General features: G+C 41.1%; 1 protein-coding gene across 3 annotated transcripts in view; it reads left to right on the top strand.

Moving 5' to 3' along the window:
• Window positions 1-12,031, top strand: part of LOC126458565 (coiled-coil domain-containing protein 39) — a 502,134-nt gene extending 490,103 nt beyond the window's left edge. For all 3 annotated transcript variants that reach the window (XM_050095693.1, XM_050095694.1, XM_050095692.1), the window contains one exon: window positions 11,563-12,031. In XM_050095693.1, the coding sequence (XP_049951650.1) occupies window positions 11,563-11,630 (68 nt within the window). In that variant the 3' untranslated portion in view covers window positions 11,631-12,031. The remainder of the gene's footprint in view (window positions 1-11,562) is intronic.
• The last annotated feature ends 404 nt before the right edge of the window (window positions 12,032-12,435 follow it).

Here is a 12,435-nt window from a genome sequence, read left to right as displayed (position 1 = left end):
GCAGGATCATCCAGAGCGAGGTTCATCATTGGCATCTTCTCAGCCATCTTGGAAGAGCTTGTACCACTTGTAAACATTTCTTTTACTTAAAGCAGACTCGTCGTTTGCAACTGTTAACATTTCAAGTGTTATAGAGCACTTTATTCCATTTTTCACATAAAATTTTATGCAAATTATTTGCTCCTTTTTTTTATAATAATCAAAAGGCATGGAGCACACTAAAACACATCTAACCTTTCTGTCTGTCTAAAACAAATGAAGTCTGCAGTATGCTTGAAAATGTGAACATATGTTCAGGACATGTGTACCAATATAACAAAAAAAAAGACTGATAATCAAATGTACGTTGCCCATGCAGTTTGAAAAGTTGCCTTACTTTTTGAACAGCCATCGTATTATGTCGGGTGAATCTTTTTTAGGTGGTCCCAACCAATATTTGTTAACTCATGCAAAGCTGTAGATACTAGAGTGAAGAAAAGACACCATATACTTCAATGCTTGTGCAGACCCTGAATCACTTTTTATGTTGAAAGTATCTACGTCTTCTGCCAGATGTTGGGTTATGCTGTACCTCTGATCATGATGCACATTTATTTCAGATAAATGAGATATTGCCTTACAACGTAGATATTCCTCAGGGTAAATCAGTTATAATAAATCCAGAACAAATGTTTTTAAGAATAGTTTACAAGAGATGATCTGGGATGAATTTATAATGAACCAAAAGCTGCCATAAAATTTAATGTATTCCATGATAAATTCATGTCATTATTTTTAAAGCTAATCTGAAAGGACATTAAACAGCCATGTAAAAACCCATTGATCATCAGAAGGATTAAAGTATCTTGTAAAAGGCAAAGGGAATTGTTTGTGTTGACAGTAACAATCAAAGATCCAGCAGTGGTTGCAGACTACAAAAGCTACTGAAAACTACAAAAAAAATTTACTAAAACATAAAGGAATATGCACATTATGTCCAACAACAGACTTAAGGCTATATAAAAGGCAGTCAAATGAGAGACAGGACAACTGGCCAGAGAACATGATAACTATTGGCTTAGAGGGAAGGGCTATAACTGATAAGTCACAGGTAACAACTGTGTTTAATTATCGTTTCTTACATCACCTAAAACTTCCAGGCTAAGAGGCCATAGTTGATGTAAAAAAAAGTTTTATCCATCAACCATGCCCTGTAACCCAGAATTATTAAGTGATGTCAGTATCAACCATGAAAACTGACATTGTATGATCATTCATGTCTTAAATATATGTGGGGAAAACAGTTCAAGAGAAAAAGTACAGCAGTATGGTGAAAAAGTAACTCATAAAATTCAAACAATGGAAAATCCAGGATGGAATGTAACAATACGAGAGAAGGAAAGTTGCCACTCACCATATAGCGGAGATGCTGAGCCGCGATAGCTTTCGGCCATTAAGGCCTTTGTCAGCAGTAGACACACATAAACACACGCACACTCACGCAAGTGCAACTAGCACACACATCTGCAGTCTCAGAGAGCTAAAACTACATAAAATTCAGTCGTATGAATAGATCATCAACTTCTCCCTTTGAAATTATATTCGATTTTGCAAGGTTACCTCATAAGCCTGTGTACTGTAAGAAAGAAAACAAGGTGTATAATGTTTTCAGATGATCAGCTGTGGAGGAGCCTGTGACAACATCTAGATAGTTAATGCAACCTGGGACAGGCATAGCCAATTACTCCAAAAATCATTGGCAAATAGCAGGGGCACTGGCCACACCAAAAGGAAGGCACAAATATTGATAAAGACAGAAAGGAGTATCCAAAACCAGAACTGGCCAAGACTCTTTGTCCATAGGAACCTGCATATACACTTCAGACAAATAGTACTGGCCACCTGATGTTTTCACCAACAGTTCCTCCTCGAGTGGGAGAAGATATGTATGCACGATTGACTGCGCATTGACAGTAGTACTCAAGTCACATTGACAGTAGTACTCAAGTTGCCACAGAGGTGAAGTTACCCCAACTACTTCTGAACTACAACCATCAGATGACCATTCACTAGCAATAATAGGTTGCACCACAAGTAGAGATGGAAGTCTGTCCAATTCTGCTTTCACTTGATCTTGCAGGACAATAGGAATAGGAAGCACATGACAAAAATGAGGCTGAGCCATGGATTTCAAAGAAATATGAGCAGAAAGATTCGTAGCATACCCTATACCTTGTGAAAACAAGTCCAAAAACTCCTCACATACTGTTACCATTTGAGAACATGGTACCTGATTGGACACAAGGTGAACTGTGTTGGTGACAGAAAATCCAAAGGCCTGAAATGCATCCATCCCGAACAAGTTCTCAACACCAGTGTCAGCAACCACCAAAAATGTAACTGAATGAACCACTGACTTGTAAAAGGCAGATACTGCAAATTGTCCCAACACCACAATGTTCTGTTTGTTATAACTGACCAGCTTCTGTTTGATCAGTGTCAATCGGAGTGAGCCTAAAGTCACATAGGTTTGAGGATTCAATAACGTTGCTACAGCACCTGTGTCAACCTGTAGCCAGAGCACTTAGTGAAAAACACTTAACTCGATAAACTACTTTGGAGAAATCACAAACCTTGGTGTCACACAGTTTACATCCACATTCATATCCTGAGCAACCTTTGGTGAATGACACATGGAGGCAACATGGCCTTAATTCTGTCAAGCATTCCAAGCAACCCAGTGCTTAGGGCATGCCAAACGTTCATGCTTGCACAAAATGCAAAGGACAAGATGGAAACAGAAAACACTGATGCTCGCACGGTGGTGGTCACAGCTACCTGGGCCAGCGTTGGTCTGCTCAATACTAGGCCTGCATGTTTGCTGCTGCCACTACTGCTTCCTTATGCAAGCTGTCTGCCATCCTAAGGAGCACATCTTACGACACTACTGCCACATTGCCACACACTACAATTTGGTCACTCATCGCCCAAGAAACTTCAGAAGACTGTGCTAGTTGCAAAACTTCTGCCATTCAGGGGGTATTCACAGAGTAAAACCTTCTGGCATACTTCCTTGTCTGGAGCTAAATTGATATTTTTTCCGCCGCACACCATAGAGTCTGCATAAGAGCCATTATGCTCATCAGTAATGAATGGACACTTGCAGCTAAGGCCATGAAGTTTGGCTGCCCAGGTCCTGTATGACTGGTTTGATTTCTTGCACCATCTGTTGAATTCAACAAGCACCTCTATCACATGCATTCATTTGTGATGGTAGTTAGGCAATAAACTGCACATGTGATCAAAGGCAAGTGCTGCCAGTTCTTGTAAAGGGGCAAGCTGACACAGTAATTGATACACCTTAGGTGGAATCCACGAGAGAATAAGGCTTTGCACAAATTCGAGTCTGTCACACAAAAAGGCAAAAAATGCTGTCGAGTCTTTTTTTGTAAGCTTCTCAATCCTTGGCTGAATTATCATATGGAGAAAAAGTGAGTGGATAGACTGGTCACTGCCAAAGTAAGCTGTTCAATCAGGGATGGTAGCACAACATCCATAAAGACTAAACCAGATGAAATGGCACTTAAAGACTGCACACATGGAAACCATTCCAAACTCATCACCAGTCATGTAGTAACCATGTAATACGTGAAACCAATCCAAATAACACAAATATGGCTTTATTCATAAAACTCTGAACAATAACGGAAATAATGCTCTCATAACTCTATATGTGACAAGGCAAAAGAATCATTAAGAAGGTGCAACATAAGTGATACACAGAACAACTGGTGTGAGCAGTAAAAATTAAAAGAATATAGTGAGTGTGAGTCAGCACTGCTCTGTGCATGTATAGGCATGAGTCACCAGTAGACAGTGCGATGGAGATGGTACCGCGTGCATGCTTCCTACAGGTGGCCTCTAGTGTCTGTGCTGATCTCATATATCTTGCACACCAGGTGGAATAATTTTGTCATGGCTGGCCCTCCACAGGATCTCAGTCATTCTGAGGAACTGTTGTCTACTACAGGGAGTTTGTTTCCTCTTAGGTCTTTCAGTGTTCTGTCATATTTTTCTCATTGTATCGTATCTCCCATCTCATCTTTATCTTCTTCTTCTTCCCTTTCTATAATATTGGCCTCAAGTTTGTTCTCCCTATATATATCCTCTACACAATCCTTCCATGTTTCAGCTTCTTCTTTACTTAATATGGGCTTGCCATCTGAGCTCTTGATATTCATATGGTTGTTGCTCTTTTCTCTAAAGATCTCTTTAAATTTCCTATGCTTCTATCTTCCCTCCTAATTAGGCATTCTTTTACAGCATTGGATTTGTCATCTAGCTATTCCTGCTTAGCAATTTTGCACTTTCTTTCAGTCTCATTTTTTAGACATGAGTATTCTCTTCTGCTTGCTCTGAGTGTTGCATTTTCATATTTTCTTCTTTCATCCGCTAAATTAAGTATCTTCTGTGTTATCCAAAAATTTCTATTAGGCATTGTCTTTTTGCTTATGTGTTCCACCATAGTGTTCCCTATTTCATCTCTCAAAGTTACTCTTTCATTTTTTTTTTTTTTTTTTCGCTGTTTGAGTCCAATACTTCATAATGCCCCCACTGAAACTTTCGGCAGCCCATGGTACCTTCAGTTTATCCCTGTCTCTTCTCCTTAATTTCCTACCTTTTTGCAATTTCTTCAGTTTTAGTCTGTATAGCATAATCATTATGGTATGTTGAGAGTCCACATCTTCCCCTGGAAATGATGTCCAATTTAAAATTTGATTTCAGAATCCCCGTCTAACCATTACACAATCAGTTTGAAACATTCCAGTGTCCCCAGGTTTCTTCCACATATATAACATAAATTCATGGTTCTTAAACCAAGAGCTAGTGATGATTGAACTATACGCTGTACAAATTCCTGCCAGGCAGTTTCCTTTTTCATTCCTTTTCCCCAGCCCCCCATGGGGCTCACAGCTCTTTCATGAGCTCGTATGTGGCACACATGTGGTCCCAAACTATTGCGGCCATTTCTTCCTTTCTGGGATTCATTCCCTTCCCCATGCTCCTCTCTCCCTGTCCTCGCTCCTTCCCCTCTGGCCCCTCCTTCCCCTCTCTTGGTTTCCTTGCTTACATTGGTCATTGGTCTGGATGTCCTCCTGGTTTCTGGTATTCCTCTTGCAATTTCTCTCCCCCCCCCCCCCCCCCCACCTGCATGCTGGCATTTTTGGTCCCCCTTATGGGCTTGATCTCCTACTTTAAATTTTACCTCTGTAGTGTGAGCCAACTGGAGAAGAATGTGTGGCCTTACAGCCTCTTTCACCTTTTACTCGACACAATTGTCCTCTTAAGGCTACGTAGCCAGCACGATAGCAAGTTTGTGTGGTAGAATCTTTATGTACCCTTCTTGGTTGAGCCACGTGACAAAACAGGGATGACACTTCTGATACCTGATCTGCTGCCTTGTCATGTATGCCTAGGAGTGGTTGTCTGTCATTCTTGAGCATCAGAACTCCCAGCAATGGCCGCCGTAGCAGACAGCCCGTGTTGTTGCTGGGTGGCACCCATGAGCAGAACCCCTGATCAGAGTGAATGATATCAGATTTTGCGTACAAAATGCATAAAGTTCCAAAAAACTGGCCATTCTTCTATGGTCATCTTCTTATTTGGAAATGGATCTCTTAATGTTGCTTCTTGGGACCTTGCAGCCTTCTCTTCCCTGTCTGCCCTGTGGAAAGAGGGCAAGTCTTGTCAGCTTGAGGTGAAACCCTCTCCCAATTACCTGGTCTGCTCTGGAACTGATGGGGACACTTTCACCACCACAGAGCTGTTATTTTTCATAGAAATTATTGAAGACAAGTTTAGCAAAGTGGATTCTCTGGTAAAATGATGTCGGATATATTGTCAATCAAAACTTCTTCTGTCGCACAATCTGCAGCCATGTTGGCCACATCCCTGTGTCCATTATGCCACACCAGTCTTTGAATATAGTTCAAGGTTAATTTTTCATAGGGACCTCATTCTTCAAACTGATGAGGAACTCCGGACCAACCTGGCACAGTGGGGCGTTCATTTTGTTCGGGGTGCTCAGAAAGGCCATAAGGACAATCACATTGATATTGGTGTCTTCATCCTGGCATTTGAGGAGGATACCTTCTCAGAGAAGGTCAAGATTACGGTTTATCAATGTGACATTGAGTCTCCCATGATGTGTTTTCAGTGTTTGTGTTTCGGGCAAATGTTTTCATGCTGAACTGCGGACCATCTATGTGTTGCATGTGGATGCACCCTTGATGAGGAGATCTCCTGTATTCTGCCACCCACGTGTGTTAATTGCCATGGCCATCATTCTCCAGGTTTGCCACAATGCTCAGTTTGAAGGAAAACAAAATGCAGGAGTATAAGCTTGTTACTTTATCCTACACTGAGGCTCATCAAAAATGTGACTGTCTTCACCCTGTGTCTATGACATCTACCTTTACCTCTGTACTGCCCTTTCCCCTTCCTCCTCCTCCTGCCTCCTCCTCATTCAAGTCCCATACCCCTCTCCTTTCCCCCTCCTCTGTGGTCCCCCCCTCTCTAGATGTCGTCTCTCAAACCAGCCAGAGAAGTGTTACCCTTCTTTGACCTCTGCCTGTGATGGGGCCCCCTTCCAGAAACCCAACCCCCTAGTGTCTTTCAGACTGGCGGCCTACTGTCTCTTGTTGACTGAGGGGCGCACAGCCTGTGCAACCCGAGGTCACCAGCTCTCTCTCTCTCTCTCTCTCTCTCTCTCTCTCCCCCTCTCCCCCTCTCCCCCTCTCCCTCTCCCCCTCCCCTCTCCCTCTCCATACGGGACCTCGTTGAAATCTGCTCTTTTCTCCAGGCCCTAGCCTTCTCGATATACGAAGGAGAAGAAGAAGAAAAGAAGAAGAAGAAGAAATGTAAATCCTGGGACAAAGCCTGTCTGCTGAGCTAGAGGTGCCACCCCCCCTTCACAATCCACAATCCAAGCCTGACGTCTTGTTAATAGATGTCGCCCAATCCTTATTGGTGATGGATGGTGACCCAGTGGCATGACTGGCTTCAGCCTGTTTGCCTCCTCTTTGGATCCCTGTTTTCTGCTCATTCAATGGAATCGTAATCAATACTACTATCACCTTCCATTACAGTCTCTTATTTCCCTTGCATTGCTTTTTCACCTAGTCGGTAGCTGCTGCTTTTCCTATGTTTTTTCTGGTCTTTTGTGCCATTTTGTTCCCTCTTTTCTTGTGTGTTTTTCCCCTGGTGTGGTCCTCACTGTGTGACAACCGTGTTGTGGTGTGAGGTCAGTATTGGCCGGCTGCAGCACCAATGCTCTGTCACTCATAGTGTGTTTGGGCATCCCCTGCTCTTGCCCATCCTCATCTCCCCCCTCCCCCCTCCTCTCCCCACACCACACTGTCCTGTTCTTTACTACTCCTGCTGCCCCAACATTCCTAATGCTTCTCTGTTTCTAATTACATGCCAATAATAACTTTCCAAAGACCTTACATCAGAATTTATATTAATTTAAGAAACAACTTCCAATTACTTGTAACAATTCAAAGACTTTATGTATCAGTATTAACTGAAAAAATAACTTTCCAAACAACTGCATTATGCCAACATAATTTCTCAAGTTATAAGGTATAGATTGTAAACCTAATTAATGCCTTTTTGGGCATTCTGTAAATTAAATATGCAGGTTTCTTTTGTTTTAATTGTGAATTTGGGGGGAGGAGGGGGGGGGGGGGCACACATTCACCCACCATTAATGGTGCATAAGCACTTGCAAACTCAACTGCTAATGAGCCACTCACAAGCCTATTGCTCACTAGGGAATGGCTCACAAGCCACGTGGTGTGAGCCACCTCCAGTCACTTTTTCTGGGAAGCACAAAATGGTGCTCAAGCTCAATGAGAGCAGCACTGTTGGATGCTCATAGATGTTGCTGATAAAACGTTCAGGTAAGGTTTGCTGTTTCAGTTTTTTACTCTGAGGGGCTTATGAGCTGCACATAAGATTGGTTTTTGGTATTGTATGTGCACTTGCAACAAGTTTCCCTACTTGAAAGCATATTGTACCATCATTGGTTGCTTTGAAGAACATGTGCTATAGATGACTACGAAGTCTTTCGCGATGGAGTCCTTGCATAAAAAGTTCTCGGTTTACTTGCCACGTCAAATTTGGATAAAATCCCAAGCTTTTGATGACTACCTCCATCATCTTCATCAGGGATAAAACTGACTGTCGTGGACCGGTGAGGCTTCCACTTTTATTAGCAGTGGATGGCTTCTCATTGGCTGGATGACATCACTATGTCCATAGATTTTGTTTGCGCACTTTATCCAGCCTTGCTTGCAGTGCCATCCATCACAGCAGGTGGAGAACTGCGAGGAATGTAAGAAGTCTGCCTCTGCGCTCTTTCTTTATCAACTGCGCACTTCCATGCATTGCTTGGTGCATATCCGGAGTCTCTGTTGAAATGTTTTTCACATAGTCTAATTTCAACTGCTTCCCTGATGACAGTTTGAAGCGTGAGCAAGTATTCTTGTTTCATCAAATTGAGTTAGTTGTGCTAACAGCCGACATAGGGAATGGCTCAGTTATCCTCAATGCTACCGAAAGTGTCCCTATTATTGGAAGATACCACGTACCGGATTCTTAAACGGGATCCCACAGCAGCACTTAACAGGAAGGCAGGGGAGCTACTGAAGAACTCTGGCCTCCAAGAAGAACTAGTCAAGAATCTACAACCAAGAGCACTGAGGCCACCTAGGTTATACGGTCTACCCAAGGTCCATAAGTATGGGGTCCCATTAAGACTTATTGTTACTGCTATTGGGTCTCCTACAAATCAGTTGGCAAAATACTTAACCAAAGTATTAGCACCTATAGTCAGCCACTGTAGCCATCATATTAATAGCTCAAAAATGTTTGTTGACATCATAAAGCAGTTGAGGATGGGTCTGAATGACATGATCTGCCTAGACATGGTCTCTTCGTTTACAAAGGTACCGGTGGAAGATACGTTAAAACTGTTGGCTGCTCATTTCTCTCCTGAAATACTGAAGTTATTTCGACACACGTTGATGCCCACCTACTTTTTGTATGGTGGAAAATATTATGAAATGCCTGATGGAACAGCCATGGGTTCACCAATGTCACCAGCCATAGCTAACTTTTTCATGGAGGATTTCGAAGAACGAGCACTGAACAGTGCTCCCTTACGTCCATCCTGCTTCTCCAGGTATCTTGATGATACATTTTTAATCTGGCCACATGGCAATGAGGCACTGCAGCAGTTTGTTGATCATTTGAATGGTATACACCAGAACATAAGATTTACAATGGAGGTGGAGGAGGCTGGGAAGTTACCCTTCTTAGATGTGCTGGTGGAGCGAAAATTGGATGGACATCTTGGACATTCTGTGCACAGAAAACCGACATATGCAGATTTATATCTAAACACACGTAGTTTCCACCATCCAGCTCAGAAGAGAGCTATGGTGAATACCTTGGTACACAGAGCAAGGACTACTTTGGACAAGGATCATCTTGGTTCCGAGATTAACCATCTGACAATGGTACTCAGAAAAAAATGGATAGTCTGATCATGATATCAGAGCTACTCTGGCGAATAAACCTAGGAAGGACACTGTTCGAACAGATCAAGAGGACCAACACATCGCGCGGCTACCATTCTGTGGTGCAACGACCAGCAAGTTCGGTAGAGTCCTGAGCCAGCAGGGAATCAGATCAGACCAGTCTTCCAGTCACCCAGGAAGATTAAGGAAATGTTGCGACCTGTGAAAGATAATCTCGGCCTGAGAGTACCAGGAATTTACAGCATTCCTTGCGAGTGTGGCAAAAATTATGTGGGCCAGTCTATAAGAACTGTTGCTGATCACTGTGTGGAACATCAGTGTCATCTGAAATACAGGTATCTAGAAAAATCTGTGGTGGCTGAGCACAGTTTCTTAAATAAACATAAGATTCTATTCAATGAAACAAGAAAACTTGCTCACGCTTCAAACTATTGGGACTCTGTCATCAGGGAAGCAGTTGAAATTAGACTATGTGAAAATAATTTCAACAGAGACTCCGAATATGTACTCAGCAATGCATGGAAGTGTGCAGCTGATATAGAAAGAGCACTGAGGGAGACTTCTTACATTCCTCGCAGTTCTCTGCCTGTTGTGATGGATGGCGCTGCAAGCAACACTGGATAAAACGCGCAAAACAAAGTCGATGAACATAGAGGCCACCACCTCCGTACACGCCATTTTCACCGTGACATCATCAGAAGTTATCCACTGCTTATAAAAGCGGAAGCCTCATGGGTCCACGACAGTCAGTTTTACCCCTGACAAAGATGACGGATGTAGTCATCGAAAGCTCGGGATTTTTTCCAAATTTGAAGTGGCAAGTAAACCGAGAACTTTTTATGTATGTGTTATAGATACCAGTTTTGACTATCAACAACGATGAGTTCAGGGTGGAATAACAGTAGTATTATGAAAGGGTAGATTGCTGCTCACCATGTAGAAGGGGTATTGAGTTGTAGATTGGTGAAAAGACAGCTATACATTTAAGCTTTGGGATAAAAATGTTCTACTTCAGGAATGGAAAACATTCACATAAGCACAACTCCCACACACATCACCACTGTCTCCAGCCACAGTTTTGTCTCTGTTGTTAGTTACTGTGCCATCTGACAGATGAAATGTAGTGCTTACCCAAAGTAAGTTTCTGTTTAGTTTTCTTTATACACTTATTGTTTCTCTTAATAAATTTTAGTTGTCTCTTCACAAGAAACATATTAGAGATATTTACAAATACTTTTATTTAATTTACTGTTGTCTCTCCTTGCCTCCTCCCCCCACCCCTCTATCACTATCTGGCAGAGCTCCTTTTGCTGGAGATTACAGTAATGCTAGCAATAATTCAAACATGACTACATTGACAGTAATACTGAGGATGTTATGTATCTTTAGCAACATTTGTTGATTTAGGAACAACTACTAAATTCTTGAAATAAAACCATCTTTCAGATGTATGCAAACATAAGTGATATTTTCATCGGTGAGTATGTTGCACATACGTTTTAAACTGTTTATATGATTGTTGACTTTGAAATATAATGATACTCTCCAGAAATACACATTATGTAAAGTGACAATACATACAATACACAAACATTAAATCTCCTATAATTTTTTAGTAACATGAAGCGTGTTCCAAGGTGGCACCATAACAATATTTATCATTTTAAGATTGGTACAAGAGATATACACTGCCCTTTGTATGCAATGTGGAATATATACCTTGCTTAATCACATCATAAAATAAGAGAAAGACCCATAGACTGTTTTACTTGTCTTGTAAAGTGTACCAAGTGAGTTGCAATTGCATTACAAATCTCTTTTAAAGCTTAAATTTCTATATTATTAAGTTTTTCCAGTAATTGTGATTTAGACCTAACGTATTTTAATGAACACCATTAGTAGCAGATCACTTCACCACAGTAGTTCCCAATTTTGTGCATTATGATTTATTTATTTATTTTTGTTTATTTATTTTCAGTCCAGAGATTGGAACGGACACCCAGATCCTCAACACAACAAAAGAGGCACAAGAAGTTCTCTCACTAAACTTGAGGAGAAGTTTCCGATAATGATAGTAATTTTTTTAGTGTAATTTTCTGTTGAACAACTCTCCTTCAATTTCAGTGTTTTCCATACATAAGTTCATAAGTATTAGAAGTTACAATTTTGGAAAAATTTAAAGTACTGTTACATTATCTGATTGGCTTATGCTCTATATTACACTAATAATGGAAGCCCCTTATCCTTATGAATATGTCATGTTATTACACAGGACAGCTATTTTCATATAAATTGATCATTTGTTCCGCACAGAAACTCTCAGAAAATGTCTATTTTTAACTTATTAGTTATAAATTATGAATCATGTCTGTCACATTATATATCTTTTAATGAATAGTATTCTGCAAGACACCAAGTTGTAACCATCATTGTATATATTTATAAAAATATGCCAAAATTTCTAATGAAGTTTATCAGAATATTTTTCAAATATTACAGTATATCATGCAAATGTAATCCTGACAGTCCTTCAAATTCTCCATTACAGTCCATACATATTACAAGAACGTGTGTGTGTGTGTGTGTGTGTGTGTGTGTGTGTGTGTGTGTGTGTGTGTGTTTTCTCCACATCGCCTCCTAAACCAGTGAACCGAGTTCAACCAGACTTGGTACACATATCTCTTACTGTTAGGCAACAGTCGCTGTGGGGCTGAGAGCCACCTACCTATCATAGTTCAGGAGACATGACATCAGAAACAGTGAGATACATGAAAAGCATCCGCATCATGCATGACACTTAACTGATTACTTCTGTGCTACTAACTGTATTCCTAACAATATTCACTATATA

The sequence above is a fragment of the Schistocerca serialis genome, chromosome 2 (assembly GCF_023864345.2).
Source record: "Schistocerca serialis cubense isolate TAMUIC-IGC-003099 chromosome 2, iqSchSeri2.2, whole genome shotgun sequence".
Lineage (NCBI taxonomy): Eukaryota > Metazoa > Arthropoda > Insecta > Orthoptera > Acrididae > Schistocerca > Schistocerca serialis.
The sequence above is the reverse complement of the archived record's forward strand: the minus strand, read 5'-3'. Positions and strand labels throughout refer to the sequence as shown.